Source organism: Narcine bancroftii, chromosome 14 (genome assembly GCF_036971445.1).
Source record: "Narcine bancroftii isolate sNarBan1 chromosome 14, sNarBan1.hap1, whole genome shotgun sequence".
In the NCBI taxonomy this organism is placed as follows: domain Eukaryota; kingdom Metazoa; phylum Chordata; class Chondrichthyes; order Torpediniformes; family Narcinidae; genus Narcine; species Narcine bancroftii.
Window position 1 is genome coordinate 70,845,160 of NC_091482.1, and position 21,785 is coordinate 70,866,944.

The 21,785-nt window shown below is 36.1% G+C and overlaps 1 protein-coding gene across 1 annotated transcript in view; it reads right to left on the bottom strand.

Annotated features, from left to right (window-relative positions):
* Window positions 1–21,785, bottom strand: part of igdcc4 (immunoglobulin superfamily, DCC subclass, member 4) — a 101,725-nt gene that overhangs the window by 30,694 nt on the left and 49,246 nt on the right. Inside the window, 5 exon segments of the mRNA XM_069911475.1 lie at window positions 3,206–3,380; window positions 3,683–3,790; window positions 12,462–12,686; window positions 15,198–15,368; window positions 18,724–18,861. Coding sequence (XP_069767576.1) covers window positions 3,206–3,380; window positions 3,683–3,790; window positions 12,462–12,686; window positions 15,198–15,368; window positions 18,724–18,861 — 817 coding nt within the window.

Below are 21,785 nucleotides of genomic sequence, written 5' to 3' on the forward strand. Positions count from 1 at the left end.
TGCTCTTTAGTAACAGAAGAATTGAATGTCTTTGAGAAAAATATTCACTGGTTCCAATTTAGGAAATTTTTTAATGAAAAAATGTTTTATCTAGTGCTATCTCTCAATTATTTTTTCGACCATCAATAATTGATCAATCCTTCTCCACAAGGAAAATTTATTTTATTATGTATTTAAGGAAGGTTATTTAATGTCTTTTGAACAACTGGCAAGTAAATATGACTTCCCAAATATTCATTTTTTAAAAAAGATATTTACAGATTAGTAATTTCTTAAATAACATATTATTGGACTTTCCATTTGTATATCCACCTGATCTAGTTGATATATTTCAATTGAATCCTTCTCAGAAAGGATTAATTGGAATTATATATGATAGATTAGTGAAATTACATCCAGTACTTCACAATAAGATTAAAAAGGTTTGGGAATTGGAACTTGCAAACAAGTTATTGGAGGATCTATGGGACAAGATTCTTCAACTGGTGAATTCATCTTAAATATGTACCTAACATTCGAATATTCACCCTACTTGTGACAAATGCAAATCTGATATTGCTACATTAACACATATGTTTTGATCTCCATTTTAAAGAAATCTATTGGAAAGAAAATTTTAATATCTTTTCAACTGTATTTCAGGTGGAGTTACGACCCAATCCAATAACTGCTTTTTTTGGGGGTTACTGCACCAGACATAGGAAGTTTTTCTGCATCTGCGCTACAGGTTGTGGCATTCTCTACATTGTTGGCAAGAACAGCCACCTTATTCAAATGGAAAGACTCTAGATCTCCAACAGTGTTTCAATGGTTCTCTCATATTATGCCCTATTAAGTTTAGAAAAAAAAAATCAGATATCATGTATTTGATTCATTGGTGAAATTTGAAGATACATGGCAATCTTTTATTTCTTATTTTCATTTGATGTAAATGTTGTTAATGTGATTGGATGTACTCACTCTTCCAGATGAGGTTATAGTCTTACCTTGTGTTTTTTGTTTTGAATCAAAATCTACAAAATATATGTAACCCTCAGGATAAGCTGCTCAGATGCTTTACTTTGGTTAGTTTTTTTTTAAAGAATAGAGTAAGTTAGGTGGAGTATATACATATATTTTTTTTTGATGTCCTTTCTGTCTTTATCCAGTGCAGTGGAGGGGGGACAGTTTATGTTCTTTGAAGTTTTATCTTGATATACATACATATGTGATGTTGTATTTTCAGTTTCGTTCTCTTTTCTTCATTGTACTGTATTTATTATAAAATCCAATTAAAAAATTGAAAAAGAGAAAAAAATTCATACAATAACGAAAAGCACATCTCATTCCCCATCTGTGATACTACGATCATAAAAACAACTTTTCCAAAATGCAGCAAAATTGTCCTCATCTTTCATTTTAAAAGAATTGATCAAAGTACCAAAACAAACAGAACTTAACCTTATAACCACTTACAGCACAGAACAAGCCAGTTCGGCCCTACTAGTCCATGCCATAGCAAATCCCCACCCTACTAGTCCCACTGACCAGCACCCGGTCCATACCCCTCTAGTCCCCTCCTATCCATGTAACGATCCAGTCTTTCCTTAAATGTAACCAATGATCCCGCCTCGACCACGTCTGCCGGAAGCTCATTCCACATCCCCACCACCCTCTGCGTAAAGAAATTTCCCCTCACGTTCCCCTTATAATTTTCCCCCTTCAATCTTAAACCATATGCAATGTTTATTTTCCACGTTTTTTAAATTGAATGTTTTCTGGAATGTTCTGATAATTCATCCAGACAACTATTTCATTATAATCTGCTTTCCTTCTCTTCTCTTCTGACAACTTTAACCAACTAATTTGAAACTGGAGCGACCAAGAGTGCAGTGTTCCATAACAGAAGTTGAAAATTCAAGGCGAAGAGACCAAGGTACTCCAAATGAAACTGAGAAGTTTTAAGATTCCATTTCCAAATGACCTTCATGGATTGAAGTGGCCAACAACCATAATGCAAGATTAGTGCTGCCAAAAATGATGGAAAAGTATGTGCAAATGAAGCAGCCTTTCAATATTAAATATTGAAAATATAAGGCAACATAAGGGTGAGCCAAGACACCTCGATGAAAAATCACTAAACAAATTTCTTGTTCCATTCAATGCCACTTGAAAATGTCGAGCCTGCATTTTTTTTACTGGAAGAAACAATCTATTTTCCCTTGAAGTGTGATGAAAGTAAAATACATGATACACCAAAAAATTATAGCACCTGGTAAAATCCACGAACTGAAGACTACGAAGGAAATATTCTAGAGGCACTAAACAGGATGTTCTCAGGACTAATGCTGAATAATTTGTTGTTCAATCTCATATTTAACAAGTAAAGGAAGAGCATATCAAGTATCATTAACTAAAGTGCCACCCATTTGTCCCAGAACTGTAGATTAGCAGTCTGTGAAGGATAATAGCTAAATGAAGAAAAGCTAATCAAAGCACAGTCCCACGTGGCGAGCTGCTTCCATAAAATTGAGGTACAAGGGATCCAAGGCATGTTGGCAAATTGAATTTAAAATTGACTAGATATCAAGAGGATGAAGTTTTTTTTTTCCTAATTGAAAATCTGTAAAATGTGGAGTATCATGGGAATCAATTCCAGAACTTTTCTTGTTTGTCATGAATAAATGACTTTAATGAGAATGCAAGGGGTTTGATTAATCAGCTTGCAGACAACATGAAAATTGATGGGAGTTGTAGTTAGAGAAGAAGATCGTCAAAGAATACAGCAGGCCATGGATCAAGCTGTTAAGTAACCTGAAGATGGAATTTAATCCAGACGAATGTGAGGCAAATCAAATTTGGTAAGACACATAAATGGCAGGGAACTTTGGAATGTACATAAACCTTGGGATGCATGTTTAATGCTCACTGAAAAGTGAAGAAACAGGTGCATAAGGAAGTGAAGGCGGTTGACTCGCCTTTGTAAATTGACACGTGAAGTAGAAGAGTTCTGATATCACATTGTAGATACACAAAACATTGAGTACACTGCATTTGGAGCATTGCCTACTGCTCTGGTCACCTCACCACAAGATGGATGTGCCAACAATAGGGAAGAGATTCACCATGATGTGGCTTGAATGGAGTGCTACAGTTATAAAGCCAGATTGGCAAGGCTGGGTTTATTATCACTGTAATTGATTACAACCAATAAGAAGCTATTTACCTGGTAAAGAAAGTTACAAGAGAAGCATTCTTGAGCCCCCAAGGACTGCAGCGCACAGTATAATTTGCTATCTGGACTGTGGTAAACGGTGGCTTGGTCCAATGTCACCTGATTGTTCTGGACCCATTGGATTCTGCCCAAAGTTGGGTTGGAGGTGGCAGCATCACAGGAGAATCTAAAGATACAATTTATTTTTCCCATTTTGCATTCAGTTCCAATATTTGTAAAATCTTGAACAGAGTCAATAATTTTCTACTTGCACAATAAAAAGTACACTGCTATTCTCAAAAAAGTTGTCCGTGTGAAAACATTTTCCCAAACAAGTCTTTTATACAATAAGAGCATTAAATCTTATGTTACAATTCGATTTGTCCCGTCTAGCTTGTGTACGCATTGCTACTTTTGATGATTGAATGTGATAAAAATAGTCTATTTTTTTTAATACATTTTAAATGAATATCTCTTTGTGGTGCTTACCCAAGGTTAGCACAGGTAGTTTCTCAGTTTTTCCTTTCCATACAGTTGCATATCCGTCGTCTTGTTTGTTAAATGCAATTAACTTGATTTCATAAAGTTTGTCTGACTCTAAATGAAAAAAATAAAGTCTATTAAATATTTTGCAACTGTAACAACTAATATTTACTTAATCCTTTTCAATAAGGACATGTTTAGTATTAGCAAAGTAGCAAGTATTTAGGAATACATTAAAAATACAAGAGTACAGTTGAGGTCAGTTTTTAGTATTTAAGGTAGAGGCAGAGGGCATTTCATCCTGTGGAATGATACAATACATGGTTGAAGAGAATATAAACATTTTTCACATTCTCATCCAAGAATTCATACTCAATGCCTTTGTTCACAGAAATGACTGTGAAAGACATGTTGAATAAATTTTGAAGTCAGTGTTGCCACTTTATAGTTGTATTAGAGACTGATAATAGGATAATAAAAAATGATTCAAATCACAGAGTTCATCAAGTCTACATCAATTTTACTTTCCCACTCTTGAGCCAATTTCCTAAATGTCTTAAGAATTTATTGACTGCAGCTTAAAATGCCCTCTTTTGGAGAATTCCGAAGATTTACCACAGTGTGCAAAATTTCCTATTTTGGTTCAAAATGAGGCCATTTCCTCAGAAAAGGTGACTTCTCATACAAGTCCCAGGAAGTGAGGTACAATATGCAACTCATTGTTGAGTATAATTATTGAAGTATTCTTTTTTAATTTCACTCATATATCCCAGCTACTGTCGGCTGATGAGAGTTTTGAATAATGTTTATTTGTGCTCTCAGGGTGAATAAAGATCCATTCAAGTGCACGGAAATAGAACCTGCATGGTAGAACACTTAGCAATGAATGATGTAATTATTGTTTGAGATTACTGTTCAACAACAGATTGCAATCTTTTGCATCGTTGAGTATGTCAAAAGCACAAAAAACGTCAAATTTAGAAAGATAACCAAGCTCTTTGACTATCCTTGTTTATGCCAAATTGGATATGGAAGGTTATTCCTTGTTTATGCCAAATTGGATATGGAAGGTCAACCAGTTTACCTATCTCGGCTGCACCATTTCATCAGATGCAAGGATCGACAACGAGATAGACAACAGACTCGCCAAGGCAAATAGCGCCTTTGGAAGACTACACAAAAGAGTCTGGAAAAACAACCAACTGAAAAACCTCACAAAGATAAGCGTATACAGAGCCGTTGTCATACCCACACTCCTGTTCGGCTCCGAATCATGGGTCCTCTACCGGCACCACCTACGGCTCCTAGAACGCTTCCACCAGCGTTGTCTCCGCTCCATCCTCAACATCCATTGGAGCGCTTACACCCCTAACGTCAAAGTACTCGAGATGGCAGAGGTCGACAGCATCGAGTCCACGCTGCTGAATATCCAGCTGCGCTGGATGGGTCACGTCTCCAGAATGGAGGACCATCGCCTTCCCAAGATCCTGTTATATGGCGAGCTCTCCACTGGCCACCGTGACAGAGGTGCACCAAAGAAAAGGTACAAGGACTGCCTAAAGAAATCTCTTGGTGCCTGCCACATTGACCACCGCCAGTGGGCTGATAACGCCTCAAACTGTGCATCTTGGCGCCTCACAGTTTGGCGGGCAGCAACCTCCTTTGAAGAAGACCGCAGAGCCCACCTCACTGACAAAAGGCAAAGGAGGAAAAACCCAACACCCAACCCCAACCAACCAATTTTCCCTTGCAACCGCTGCAATCGTGTCTGCCTGTCCCGCATCGGACTGGTCAGCCACAAACGAGCCTGCAGCTGACGTGGACTTTTTACCCCCTCCATAAATCTTCGTCCGCGAAGCCAAGCCAAAGAAAAAGAAAGAATGCCAAATTGGATATGGAAGGTTATTCCTTGTTTATGCCAAATTGGATATGGAAGGTAGCAACACTAAGAAAGTCAGGTCAAGTTTTATCCTGATGTGGACTAAAGCAGGGAAACTCAAATACTTCCATGAGCACCTACATTCCATGATTTGAGGCACAACTCTGATTTAACAAATTTCTTTGGGTGGAAAATGGAATGAAAATCTGCAAGGAGCTACCAAAGTACAAGAGAAACACAATGAAAAACAAACTATTATATAGTGGCTGCTAATGGCAGCACGACTGAAATGAAGTATGTTCACACACTATGGTGAACCAGTAACTGACTTTATTTGAATCTTTTGTGCTGGTTTTAGGGGACGACCCATTTGCTGTCTGGGGCGCACTGGTCTAAGGGAGTGATGTCAGCGCATTGCAGAGTCACTCCCTGCCCAGCAACTTGCAACCAGGAAGTGGCAACACCTCCCAGGCAACACGTGTTGCCAAACATGGGCTTCTCCTGAGAAGGGAAGGTGGGTCTGTGCCATCTTGTACCAACTGACTAGGGCAGCAATTTAGCCCATCTAACCACACGGTCGCTCAACCTGCTGCACTATGGTTATTTGATGCTAACATTTTAAATTAATAAAAATATAAAAGAACAGCTGCCTTGGAAGTTATACTCCTGGCATAACCTACAATTTCATCATGCAAATCTAGGGATGTTGATCATAATTCAAGAGAAGATCATGGCATGATTATGTTTCTTAAACATCAAAGATACGATTACTGAACACAACCTCATAACTAACCTGAAAAACATGTTAAAACTTCACTGATTCCAGAGGGGGAAAAGAGTCAAATAACTTTAGTTCAAATAGAACCAAGTTAGTTAATAGACTTGAGTACTCCAAATTCAGTATGTACAATGTACAGTTAAATATGCCAACAACACTGGTGAGGTTTTAAAGTAGGAAATCATATGCAGAAATATGTTTCCCATACATATTAAAGACAGGATGGCTAATGGTCCAGACAGATAGAGAGACTGTTAATGAAGATAACAAATTATAAGTGGAAGAAACAGGCATATTAAAGCATGTTATGGTGTAGAAAAAAAAGCATTTAAAATATTTACAATAGCTTATGATCTTGTACGAATGTTCTGCTTGAAAATCAGATCCTCAACAAATCAGCAAGAAAACAAGGTAAATGTGTAGAATTCCAGGAAGAAGACAAGTGTCAAGATTAGTGAGCATTATTGATTAATTGTTACACAACCTAAGTCATCAATCTCATTTGCCAATACATGTAGAGTTGGCTGATTCTGAATACAAAGGCTCCACAAGGAAATGCTTAAATAGCTATGGGAAAAGAAACAGACATCCCTCCATTCCACAAAACCTCTGTAAGTGTTATTTCCTTCAGTGGAAAATATTTCACTGGAAAATTTAACACACCAAAATACAGCCAATAAAATTTCAATATTCCCTTCATAATTTAATAAATTCAAAGCTGTAAAATTCAAAAGTTTATAACATATATATATATAACAATTACAGCACGGAAACAGGCCATTAGGCCCTTCTAGTCCGCACCGAACCAAACACTCCTCTCTAGTCCCACCTACCTGCACAATCACCATAACCCTCCACCTTTTTCTCATCCATATACCTGTCCAACTTTTTCTTAAATAATAAAATTGATTCTGCCGCCACTATTTCTCCCGGAAGCTCATTCCACACCGCTACCACTCTCTGAGTAAAGAAGTTCCCCCTCATGTTACCTCTAAACCTCTGCCCCTTAACTCTTAACTCATGTCCTCTTGTTTCAATCTCTCCTACTCTTAACGGAAATAGTCTATCCACATCCACTCTGTCTATCCCTTTCATAATCTTAAATACCTCTATCAAATCCCCTCTTAACCTTCTACGCTCCAAAGAATAAAGACCTAATCTGCCCAATCTCTCCCTGTACTCTAGATGCTTAAACCCAGGTAACATTCTGGTAAACCTTCTCTTCACTCTCTCCACTCTGTTTATATCCTTCCTATAATTAGGCGACCAGAACTGCACACAGAACTCTAAATTAGGCCGCACCAACGTCTTATACAATCTCAACATCACCTCCCAACTCCTATATTCCATGCAATGATTGATAAAGGCCAGCATACTAAAAGCCTTCTTCACCACCCTATTCACATGAGTTTCTACCTTCAGGGAACGATGTACCGTTACTCCTAAATCTTTCTGCTCTTCTGTATTCATCAATGCTCTCCCATTTACTACGTATGTCCTGTTCTGATTCTTCTTACCAAAATGAAGCACCTCACACTTATCAGCATTAAATTCCATCTGCCATTTTTCAGCCCACTTTTCTAAGCAGCCCAAATTCCTCTGCAATCCTTGAAAACCTTCTTCATTATCCACTATTCCACCTATCTTAGTATCGTCTGCATATTTACTAATCCAACTCACCACCCCATCATCTAGATCATTAATGTATATAACGAACAACAATGGGCCCAATACAGATTCCTGAGGCACACCACTGGTCACCGGCCTCCAACCTGACAGACAATTATCCACTACCACTCTCTGGCCTCTCTCCTTCAGCCAATGTTCAATCAATTTGACTACCTCAAAATTTATACCTAAAGACTGCACCTTCCTAACTAACCTTCCATGTGGTACCTTATCGAAGGCCTTACTGAAGTCCATATAGACAACATCCACCGCGCTACCCTCATCCACATTCTTAGTCACCTCTTCAAAAAATTCAATCAGATTGGTCAAACAGGACCTTCCGCCCACAAATCCGTGTTGAGTGCTCCTGATCAGACCCTGTCTATCCAGATATTTATAAGTACTATCTCTAAGAACTTTCTCCATTAATTTACCTACCACAGACGTCAAACTTACAGGCCGATAATTGCCAGGCTTCCTCCTTGAATCCTTTTTAAATAACGGAACCACATGCGCAATACGCCAATCCTCCGGCACTATCCCCATCTCTAATGACATTTGGAAAATTACCATCAGAGCCTCTGCTATTTCCTCCTTTACTTCTCTCAATGTCCTGGGGAAGATCCCGTCTGGTCCTGGTGACTTATCCACCTTTATATTCCTCAAAAGCCCTAACACTATATCTTTCGTAATCACCATATTCTCCATATTTACCCAATTTGCTTTTTTTATCTCACATATCCCAATATCCTTCTCCTTGGTGAATACCGAAGAAAAGAAATTGTTCAATATCTCCCCCATTTCTCTAAGCTCCACACACAGTTATCCGCTCTGATTCTCTAAGGGACCAATTTTGTCTCTCGCTTTCCTTTTACCATTAACATATTTGTAGAACCCTTTTGGATTAATTTTCACCCTGCTTGCTATAGTCTCCTCGTACCTTCTTTTAGCTTTCCTAATTCCTCTCTTAAGATTCCTCTTACATTCAATGTATTTTTCAAACATCTCCTTAATTCCATGCTTCTTATACCTAATGTACGCCTCCCTTTTTCTTCGAACCAAGTTTCCAATATTCCTTGAAAACCACAGCTCTCTCAAACCTTTTGCCCCTCCTTTTATTATGTTTCATTTTCAATAAGCTATTGCAACATCAGATTAGATGGAGGTCCTTCAGTTAAAAATCATTTTCTGCTGGTCCAAAATAAAAGGCATCTTAATTCTTTCTCTTATCATTAACAATATGCCAAATGCTAAAAAGGAAACTAGGCATATAAATTTATAGTACAGTAAAATCCCCGATATCCAGAATTCAAACAAACAGCAAAAAAAGAAAATAAATACATATAATTTTTAAATAAATAATGTAAATAGAAGTTTAAAATTGTAAATGGTTTTCTGAAATAACACATAAATGAGGAAATATTCAGCCAGCAAAGTGCCTCACAGCAGCTGTTTGAAGAAAGTTGTGTTTGAATAATAGTGTTGCCCAGGTGGAAGAGCTGGTTGACGTTGCTTGCTCTTGCCTGGTTAGTAAAAGGCTTGTTTCTGCTTAGTAAGAATCTTTATCAGTATATCATTAAGTGCATTAACAAGGCTTTATCTGTAAATTATCTATAATGTTATTGTTCATCTTTCAAGCACCTCTGTGGAGATGCAGCAATGGTTCAATGTTTTCAAAGAAAGTGACTGAGAATCAAGTAAAATTCTTAAAGGTTTATATTTGAATGCAAGTTAAGTTTGTTCAATTTAAGTACAGTGTAGTATTTTTGTCTTTTAAATTGTTTATTCTTTTTTTTAAAAATTTTTTATTTTTCACACCATAAATCACAATAGCCATGATATACACTTTTTCTTTTCCACACATTTACAGTGACTTTTTCTCCCTCCCCCCTCCCTCCTCCCAAGTAAATTGTTTATTCTTAATGCAAGTGTATTCGTTAGGCTTTGTTCGAGTGTGTCTTAAGCAATTGGAAAATTTGCTTATCCAGCATCGACCAAACCCTAGATACAATGGGCTAATTGTATATAGTTTAGCAGAACACTTGAATTGCAAGAAAAGCTACACAGTTGGGAAGAAGAGTTTAAAAAGGAGTATTTGTGGAGCTCGGCACTTTAATGGACCAATCGAATCATGATTCATTAGCAGGAACAAATAAAAGTAAAGCAGGCATAAGTGGAGTGGCCCAGTGTTGGAGCGGCCCCACGTCGGAATGGCAAGTTACAGGCTTTGGCGAGCAGAGGCTAAGGACATGCAGGTAAAATCAAGCAAAATCTTTTCATAGAAGCTAGGGCAGTAGGATGTGCTAAGGTTGCAGGATGTGGGAAATTTGGGACAGCACAGATCCCTGATGACTAGACCTGCAAAAAAATGAATCCAGTTGCAGCTCCTTACAATGTATTTGGGACCGAGAGCTAGATAAGAAGGCAGAGGGAGGTGATAGACAGAAATTGTAAGGAGACTGTCACACCCAAGAGTTAAGCAATGAGGTGACTGTTCAGAGAGGAAAGGGAATAGGCAGTCAGCATAGAGCAGCCCTGTGGCCATTCTTTTCAACAATAAGTATAATGTTTTGGATACTGTTGGGAGAGGTGGGGGGGAAATGGCCTATCAAGGACAAGTCATAATGGTCTGGTCTTTGGCACAAAGTCTGGCCTTTCAATTCAGAAGGGAGAAGAGAGCTATAGTAATAATAAAAACAATATTGGAGAAACTCAGCATGCCAAAGAAAGATAAAGATATATAAGCACTGTTTTGGGCTTGAGCCCTTCATTAAGGTATAATACCTTAATGAAGGTTTGAGCTTGAAACGTTGGTTTATCTTTGATCGATAAAGTACACTGTTGGGCCTGCTGAGTTCCTCCACCTTTGTGTTTTTATTTCAATCACAGTGTCTGTAGTCATAATCACCAAAGAGAAGAAGCTTGGTAAGGTGAATTGTCTAAGGGTAGATGTCTCCTGGACCAGATGGAATGCCCCCTTAGGTTCTGAAAGAAGTAACTATAAAGACTGTGGAGATATTAGTAAAGATCTTCCAAGAATTAAAAGATTCTGGAATGGTTTCAGATGACAGGAACATTGCAAATGTCACTCCACTATTTAAAAAGGGAAGGAGGCAGCAGAAAGGAAAGGAGAGACATAGGTGGATGGGAAGTTGCTGGAGTCAACTGTCAAAAAAAGGTTATTAAGCACCTGGAGGTGCATGACAAAATAGTCCAAAGTCAGCAAGGGAAAATCTTGCTTGACAAACCTACAACAATTTTTTGGAGGATATTGTAAATTTGGATTTTCAGAAGGCCTTTGATGAGGTGCCACACATTAAAGCTGCTCTGAGAGCCCATGATATTACAGGCCAGTGCAGACCAACATTTTCCACATTCCTTATTTCGGGCATTCCACATTTCGGGCTCAAGCCCGAAACATCAGTTATGTATTTGCCAGATAAAGCACACTGCTTGACCTCCTGAGTTTCTCCAGCATTAAGGTTTTTTTTTACATTTAAAAAAAAAATTGGTTTACTTCATATAGCTTAACGGGCAACACTATAGATATAGAGAGAGATATAGATATAGAGAGAGATATAGATATAGAGAGAGATATAGATAGAGAGAGAGATAGAGATAGAGATAGAGATAGATATATAGAGATAGATATATAGAGATAGATATATAGAGATAGATATATAGAGATAGATATATAGAGATAGATATATAGAGATAGATATATAGAGATAGATATATAGAGATAGATATATAGAGATAGATATATAGAGATAGATATATAGAGATAGATATATAGAGATAGATATATAGAGATAGATATATAGAGATAGATATATAGAGATAGATATATAGAGATAGATATATAGAGATAGATATATAGAGATAGATATATAGAGATAGATATATAGAGATAGATATATAGAGATAGATATATAGAGATAGATATATAGAGATAGATATATAGAGATAGATATATAGAGATAGATATATAGAGATAGATATATAGAGATAGATATATAGAGATAGATATATAGAGATAGATATATAGAGATAGATATATAGAGATAGATATATAGAGAGATAGAGATATATAGAGAGATAGAGATATATAGAGAGATAGATATATAGAGATAGATATATATATATAGAAATAGAGATATTTATATAAATATAAATAAATAAATAAATAAAGAGAGAGAGAGAGAGAGAGAGATCTGAGATAAAAATACAACTCCTATTGGACAAAGATACAAAATGACTTTATATTGTAAGCAACAAATGCTGTATTCATCATATTTAACATATTAATACAAGGGCTGTATTTATCACTCCTGTTTAAATTTTGGATAAGAATTTGATTTCCTTTTGTAACCATTACACCCTCTCCCAAAACACACCTCATTCAATAATAAACTCCAAAATGCTTGTTATAAGATTCTGCATGGTTTAGTTTGACTAACCTAATCCAGTAATCTCATATTGATTAGTTTTTCTTCTTAAACGGATTGGTCCATTTGTCCATTGTTCATTTCCATTAGTTTCACTTAATTCTTTGCTTGAATCGTTTCCCTCTCTGTAATAGAGCTTGTAACCCTGGATCTGGACTTGATTAGAAGGTAGTTGCCATGTGACCAGCAGAGAGTTAACTTTAGTCTTGACCTTCATTTCTGTGGGAGCAAATGGAACTGGAGCAAAGCAGAGGTCATTATGAGATGAACCATTTCACTTGGATGACAGTAATTAGCTGAAACAGGATAGATACAAATTTCTGTGCTCAAGCCACACACGATAAAGGAAACTTCTATCATTAGTTTTAAATTCCATTTTATCAGATACAGTAGAAATCCAAAAATCCATATGCCAGAAATCCAGACCATGCAAGAATCTGGACTTTCGAAAAATCTCAAACTTAGCTTAAATTTAGCAGACTTTTGTGGGTGTGCATGCGCAAGGACTACAGAAAAATGCACAGCAACATTTTTCTTTTTCTTTTAAAACTGCTTGTTTGATAAAAGAAGCATGCTGTATTTGCTTATGGCTTTACATGTTGATCTCTCCTTCATTCATCCTGAAAAATGAATTTTAAAAGGTACAGTCTGAGAATCCAGAAAATCTGAAAATCTAAACCGACCCAATCCGCAAGCAGTCTGCATTTTCGGACTTCCACTGCATTTGTAATTAATGAATTGGTTTCACTTTTCCAAACAAACACCTTGAGTTTGTGGTGGGAACTTTGCTTGTTGTAAAGCAACAAGCAAAAACCAGACTTCTCAGAAATATTACAAAGTATTTGTCAGTTTCATTACAAAAGTTGTTAGTTTATTGAAAAAATAAAATTTATTGTTTCTTCCCATAAAAAGGCAGTAATATCGAGGAGATGGGAATAGCTTCCCAGAATTAGCAACTTTAATGAAAACAAACCCTAACTTTAGTTTTAAACTACTCTCCCAACAAACAATCTGGCCACACAACTAATCCAAACCATTGTTTTCTATTTATGACCATCATAGCTGTCTAAAAATTAGCAGAGATATGGATCCTGGTGCCCAATTAAGAGTAGTGGGAGTTGCCTCAATACTTGCGCCCAATAGCACTCACATCCACTGAGATGAAATGCTTTAAGAGTTTGGTCATGGCCAGAATTAACAAGTACCTAAGCAAAGGATTGGACCCACTGCAAGTCGCCTATCGTCACAACCGCTCCACTGCAGATGCAATATTGCTGGCTCTCCACTTAGCTCTGGATCACCTCGAAAACAGCAACAAATAATTACAGCTGCTCTTCGTGGTTTACAACTCAGTCTTCAATACCATTATTCCCTCAGTGCTGGTCAAGAAGCTACAAACTTTAGGACTCTGCAACTGGAACCTTGACTTTCTCATTGGAAGACGACGAGTCAGTATGAATTGGAAATAACTTCTCCTCATTGATTATCAACACAGGCACACCCAAGGATGCGTGCTTAGCCCATTGCTCTACTCATTATACACCTATGACTGTGTGGCCAGGCACAATTCCAAAACGATCTACAAATTTGCCGATGACACCACAGTTGTCAGTTCAATCGCAAAGAGCAACAAGGAAGCGTACGGAAGGGAGAAATATCAGCTCATTGAGTGGTTCATACAAACAACCTTGCTCTCAACACTTGCAAAACCAAAGAGATGACTGTGAACTTCAAGAGGAAGTTAGACCCTCAGTTGAGGAGAGAGCGTGGGATATCAGCATCTCAGAGGCTCTATCCTGGGGCCTCCATGTCAATGCAATCATGAAAGAGGCTTGTCAGAGGCTATACTTTGAGATGTTTAAGGAGATTCTGTATCTCACCAAAAACTCTCAAAAACATCTACATGTGTATCGTGGAGAGCACTCTGGCTGGTTGCATCATTGTCTGATAGAAGTGCCAATGCTCAGGACAAGAAAGAAAACTCTGGTGGGTTGTTAACTTGGCCTGCAACATCATGGGCACCAGACTTCACTCCATCAAGGACATCTACAAGGGATGGTGTCTTACGAAAGCAACCTCTATTCTCAAGGACCACCACCACCCAGGCCACGTCCTCTTCACTCAGCTACATCAGGAAAAAGGGTACAAGAACCTTAAGACGAGCACTCAGTGGCACAAGGACATCTTCTTCCCTGTTGCCATCAGATTCCTGAATGATCAATGAACCAAAGGCACTGCCTTATTTTGACTTTTCATGCACTACTTTTATTTATTGTTGTGAGGTGGTTTATTATATGAATGTTTACATTGTGATGTTGCCACAAAACAACACATTTTGTGATTTGTTCATGATAATCAATTTTGATTCTGATACCCATGGCCTGAACATAGGACATTTTTTAAGCATCAGTAAAGTGACAAAAACAAAGACCAATAAATCTCAGAGACACTAAATGAACATGTTACAATCCAAACTTTCCTGAAAATTTAATATCATCATCTTCAAAAAAAAATTAAAATTAACAAAATTCCAGCAAGATGGTTAATCAACGTGCCTTGGAGACACGTACCTTTTATATAACCATGGCTATCATTTTATCTGCAGTGAATTTGAAATAGGAACAAACATCACAAACTTTCTACCATGCACTGAAATGCTCCATGTATGCTTTGTGTGGGAAAAAAAAAAGATATTTTGTATTTTGCAAAAAGTCTTGTCTTTTAATAATCTGTAAAGTTTGCTCATACCCATGATTTGTTTATTTCTGGCAGGTATTTGGTGCTGGGTCCAATCTGACGGTGCACCATATCCCTTACTGGTGCTTGCTGCAAGTCGCACTTTGTAAATCTTTTTGGATTGCACTGTAGGAAGTGTAACCTGTGTCTCATTTCCATCAACTTCAATTGAATAAATTTGAGCTGTTGCAGAAGAAATGGATTCATTAATTATTTATTAACAGTAGTTGAATAAAAGTTAAAGTCTGAAACAGATTGTCTGCATCTCATTAAGATCAAAATTCTTTGCTAATATTACATCTGTTGCGATCCATTCCTGCTTTTACGGGGAGTTTCAGTACAAGCAATCAACCAGCATTTGACTGTCCCATATATTTTAGGTTTATTCCTTCTCCAAATCAGGGTGATGTAGATTCACAACAGTTACTTATTTAACACTGAACAAGTTGAATTAAGTATCCACGTTGAATGGTAATTAACTGCCAGTGAACGATTAAATTTAAAATCAAGGAGCAAATTGCTACATGCTATTACCCCACTTGATAAATCTGAAGTTATTGCTCTATGGACAGGCAACAATTGTACAAATCAAAAAGCAGCAAAACTAAGAATGTCGTTAAACAGAATGAGCAAGATAGTGAATTACCAAAGTCCAGGGACTGCTAGGCTGTGTGCTCAACATTTTGCGTTCACCATGAAAGGAAATGGATAAGAGGGACAGTTCTGGTCCCCACAGGGACTGAAGAAGCATGAGGAAATTACCAACGCATTGGTTATCATGTCAAGCTATTGGGCTTTGTAGCCTCCTAGTATAATGACCAAAAAATTTTCCTAAGGGACACAACTATTTCACACAACTGATAGAATGGCCTGTTTCCATTTTCAAAAATGGATGAATTCTGATCCAAAACTTGGTAAAATGAGATAGATCACCTCGTTGAATGGTGTAATGACAACCTTGCACTCAATGCTAGAAAAACCAAGGAAATGATTGTGGACTTCAGAAGAATGTCAGGGGAACACGGTCCAATCATCATCGAGGGATCAGTAGTGGAGAGGGCAAGAGCTTCAAATTCCTGGGTGTCAACATCTCGGAGGATCTGTCCTGGAGTCTCCACGTTGATGCAATCACAAAAAAGGCTCGCCAGTGGCTATACTTTATTAAGCATCTGAGGAGATTCAGTATGTCACCAAAATCTCTCGAAAACCTCTACAGGTGTTTCGTGGAGAGCATTCTGGCTGTTGCATCACTACTTGGTATGGAGGCACCAACTCTCAGGACAAGAATAAACTCCAGAGGGCTGTTAACTTGGCCTGTGACATCACAGGCACCAGACTTCACTCCGAGGACATCTACAGTGTCTTAAAAAAGCAGCCTCTATCCTCAAAGACCCCCAGCACCCAGGCCATGCCCTCTTCACTTTGCCACCATCGGGAAAAAGGTACAGGAGCCTAAAGACGAACAATCAGCGGCACAAAGCACAAGGACAGCTTCTTCCCCACTGCCATCAGATTCCTGAATGATCAATGAACCAAAGACACGGCTTTACTTTTCATGCAGTATTATTTTTAATTTTAATTATTGTAATGTTGTAAGATGGTTAGAATATGAATACACTGTGGTGCTGCCACAAAAGACCGAAGTTCAGAGTTCTGATTCTGAAGTTCAAAGCCATTGTATCAGGCTTGCATTTCAAAGTACAAAATAAAAATCTACACAGATAATTCAAAGCAAATACATTTTCAAACAGTTCAAGCATTTTATTTTGTAATAACTTCTATTTCTCAGAAATAAATTTACTTGAATCATCCTTATTAAGTAATAATTCCAAAGAAGATCGCCTAAGTAATTTTAAACTGTACCTAATTCTTCCGATAATTTTTTTAACCTAATAATAACAAAAAGTATTCGAAGGAATTTGAAACTTCTCTTTCATACAATCAAGACAAAAATCTCCCTGCTTCAAAAGAGTTTTCAACTTTTTAAATCTCCATTTCACTCCAAATTTTCTAAAACTGATTATCCACAGTAATAGGAAAAAGTTTATTCTGATATGAAGGCATTTTCACTGAAATCTTCCCTTTCCCATCTATATGATAATCAATTTTATTCCATATTTCAATTAAATGCTTTAAAATTGTTGGGTCTACACCAATTAACAATTTTGAATTCCATTTATAAATAAATTCTGCCATAAACTTCTCACCAATTTTAACGAACTCTATTTTAGCCCATATAGAAGATTTAGTCACATCAAACATTGCATTAATAAATTTCAATTACTAAGTACAATTCAAATAAATTTATTTCTGAGATGTATAAGTTATTACAAAATAAAATGCCTAAATTAGATGTTCATAAATCGAAAATGAAATGGGTATTGGATTTGAAAGTGTTGGGAGAAATTTGTGTAAAGATAGCATGAGTAAGGTTATAAATGTATGTTATAGGTTGGTGCAATATAATTTCTTACATCAATTGTATTTAACCCCTCAGAAATTGAAAACATTTCAACTTAGTTCTTCACATTTGTGTTTTAGGTGTGGTCAAGAAATAGGTACTTTTTTGCCATTCGATTTAGACTTGCCTTAAAGTTAAAAGTTTTTGGTTACAAATTCAATTCTTTTTAAAGCAGGTATTAAAAGCAAATTTACCTTTTGATCCATTGTTTTTTTTTTAAGGGGATGTTAAGTCGATTGAGACTGACAATGTATCAAACTGAATTTTTACATTTGGCTTTGGCTGTTTCTAAAAAATTTTACCTATTACATGGAAGTCTGATTCAGTTTTAAGCATGAAAAAATGGCATAATGAAATGAAAGGCTGTACTCCTTTAGAAAGGATAACATACAATTTGAGAGATATATATTTTGTTCTTTATTAAAGTCTGGAGCCCATATTTGAAAGTTATTGGTGTTAAAATGTGATCTCTCGATCCGCTTCAGTGGATTTCACTGCTTCCTCAGCCAAAAAGTTTGAATATGACTGGATTTGCTGAGGATCTTCTTTCTTTTGTAGGAGGGTGAGGGAGGAGGGAGGGTATTAGTGGGAGGTTTTGTAGGTGGGTGAGGGAGGAGGGAGGGTATTAGTGGGAGGTTTTGTAGGTGGGTGAGGGAGGAGGGAGGGTATTAGTGGGATGTTTTGTAGGTGGGTGAGGGAGGGTATGAGTGGGATGTTTTGTAGGTGGATGAGGGAGGAGGGAGGGTATTAGAGGGATGTTTTGTAGGTGGGTGAAGGAGGGTATTAGTGGGATGTTTTGTAAGTGGGTGAGGGAGGGTATTAGTGGGATGTTTTGTAGGTGGGTGAGGGAGGAGGGAGGGTATTAGTGGGATGTTTTGTAGGTGGGTGAGGGAGGAGGGAGGGTATTAGTGGGATGTTTGGGTTTTTAATTTATATATCTCATCATGTTATGTTTGTATTTATATATTGGAATCAATGTTATGTTATGTAATTTAAAATTTTAAATAAAATATTTTTTTAAAAAACAGTGCAAGCGACAGGATTACAACTAATCAGACAAGTAGGCTTGATACATACCTTCTTTCACCATGCAGTAATCAATTCGGTATTTAGTTATTTTACCATGGCTGAACTCTGGAGCAAGCGGAAGCCAGGTGACCCGTATATGAGCGAGGGTGGTAATCGATAAGGATGGCTGAGGACCTGTACTTGGTACTATTCAGGAATAGGAAAAGAGTATTAGAACAATTTCAATGAAGGGATGAGGACTAATCCACAAAATAATTTCAATCTAGATAATGATACAGAATCTAAGTGTAACATTAATATTTGTCCAATATTCAAGATTCCTTTAGTGTCACATAATAGTACAGAATATGTAATATTTAATATTCAACATTCTTTTCATCAGCCAAATTGTGCTAGCTATCACCAGTGACACAGAGGGAAGTATTGATGATTAGCTTCTTTGAGACAAGTTGTGGATTTGTCGAGGGCAACTGAATAGGGTTTTGGTTTGTAAGAATGGCATCCGTGTAATTTTCTTTTAAATTGAAGTTAAGATGGAAGAAAATTTCTGCATAATATATTTATGAACAATCGATGAAAAGGTTAGAAAATATAGAAGAGAAATTAAAATGATACATCTATAAATTGGAGGACCTGCATGGGAAATTATGAAGTACATTTTTGAATAATTAATGATTCATTTAAAGTTTTTTTATTTTAATTTATATAGATCCCAACCTCTTTGTTAGGAGACAAAATTGAGTTTTCTTTAAAATCTCAACTTAACTTAGCTAGTTTGAATATTGGGATCAAAGAGATTTAGATGCTCCTTTTAGTGAAGTATTATGTTCATGGCAGAGTGGTAAGTCACTGGAGGAGGATAGCTTTCCGTCTGAATTTTTAAAGAAATTTAAGGACCTTTTAATACTCCCTTTTATGGAGGTGTTGAAACAAAGGCAGAATCCCATTCTTTGCCAGAATCTTTACAAATGCAATTATTACAAAATCTATTCAAGCCTGCATCTTATAGACCTATATCATTGTTGAATGCTGGTTATAAAATTGCTAAAATTTTAGCAAATAGATTAACTAAATACTTACCAAATTTATTTTCACTTAGATCAAACAGTATTTGTTTAAAAAGTGTCATTCTGCTATAATGTCGCTAGATTGATTAGTTTAATTCATTTGGCCCAAAAAAAAGGGTGACTTAGCTTAGATGCAGAAAAGGTTAGAATGGAATTTTTTGTATAACGTATTAGAAAAATTTGGTTTTGGACCAGTATTTATTAATTGGGTTAAAACTTCATAAAAATTCATCTGCAAAGGTGGTGACTAATGGACAAATTTCTACTTTCAAATTGACTAGAATCAACTAGACAGGGATGTCTCTCATCTCCTGCTTTGTTTATTTTAGCAGTAGAACCTTTTGCATAACTAGTAAACATGATTTTAAGATTAAAGGTATAAAGGATAATCAAGAAGAATATAAAATAAATCTGTTTACTGATAATGCTTTGGTTTATTTGACAGACCCTATAAATTAATTGTGGCAATTACATACAAGATTGGAAAAATATGAAGTATCTGGGTACAAAATTAATTGGAATAAAAGTGAAATTCTGCTCTTAGTTAAAGGTGACTATACTCAATATAAAAAGGCCAAATATTATAATTATATATTATAAATATTATATTATATAGGTGGCCAAATATTATAATTATGTATTTAGGTATTAAGGTTGATAATAATTTATATAAATTGAACTATTTACCATTACTTAAGAAAATTAAAGAGGATTTAAATAGGTGGAACAATTTACCTATAATTTTAGTAGGTTGTTAATTGTATTAAGATGAATATTTTTCCAAGAATTCTGTATCTTTTTCAGTCAATTCCCATTTCAATTCATCAGAAAACTTTTAAAGACTTGAATACATGACGAGGGTTTCTTTGGAAAAATTAACTAGGAAGTTTGTACTGGGAGGTTTACAATTTCCTTATTTTAGGAATTATTACAAAGCAGCTCAATTGAGATTTATTAATGTACTGTTTGATGTAGAACAACTGCTAGCTTGGGTTAATATAAAATTTAGTAAAATATGAGAAATTAATATACAGGATTTTATTTATAAAATGAATTCAAAATTATTGGTGGGAAATAGAGGATACTCCTGTTTTAAAACATTTGATTGAAATATGGAATAAAATTGATTATGAAAAAGGTGCGAAAGGTTTAATCTCTTGAAAAATGCCTTTTTCCGTGGACAATCAATTTCAGGGTACTAATGTAAATAAATTTATTTTTTATAATGTATAATTTACTTAAAAAAGCCCTTAAAATAGGGGTACATAAATGAAAATCAAGATGGGAAATGTATAAATAGAAGAGAAGGATTGGATGCAATTATGTAGGGATAATATGACAAAAATCATTAATTTTAGATACATATTAGTTCAATATAATTTTTGTATCAGTTATATTTAACCACTCAAAAATTAAAGAAATTGAACCTTTTATTATCAGATTTATGTTTTCGATGTGGTTAAGAAGTTGAATTTTTTCTGCACTCTACTTGGGAATGTCCTAAAGTTAAATAATTTTGGTTCCCGCAGGATTTGATGCTGTTTTGTTGAGTAATATTAAGTTTATAAGACCTAAACAGAAATTAACTATGTGTTAAATTGAATTTACAGGAATTGCTTTAGCAGTTTTTAGGAAGTGTACAGTTGTTACTTGGAAATTAGGTATAGAGTTGGGAATGGAGAGGTGCCATGCAGAGTTATCTTGTTGTATACCACTTGAGAAGATGACTTATAATTTACAAAATAGATATCAGTTATTTTGTAAGATCTGGTGCCCATATTTACATGATGTAGTTATGAATGTTTAATAAATTCTCTGTAGACTCCCTCTCTTGGCAACTCCTATCCCCACTATATTGTTTAAAAACTTTATGTTAAACAATTTGTTTTCTTGACATTCTCCAGTTCTTTTTGTCTCCTTTTTATTTTTGGGTTGGAGGGGGAGGAGTGGGGGGATTATTTTTATATCATATGTCTAACTTTCGAAAATATGTTAGTGAATGAAATGCATTCACTGCTGAAGTTTAAAAGTATTTTTTGAAAA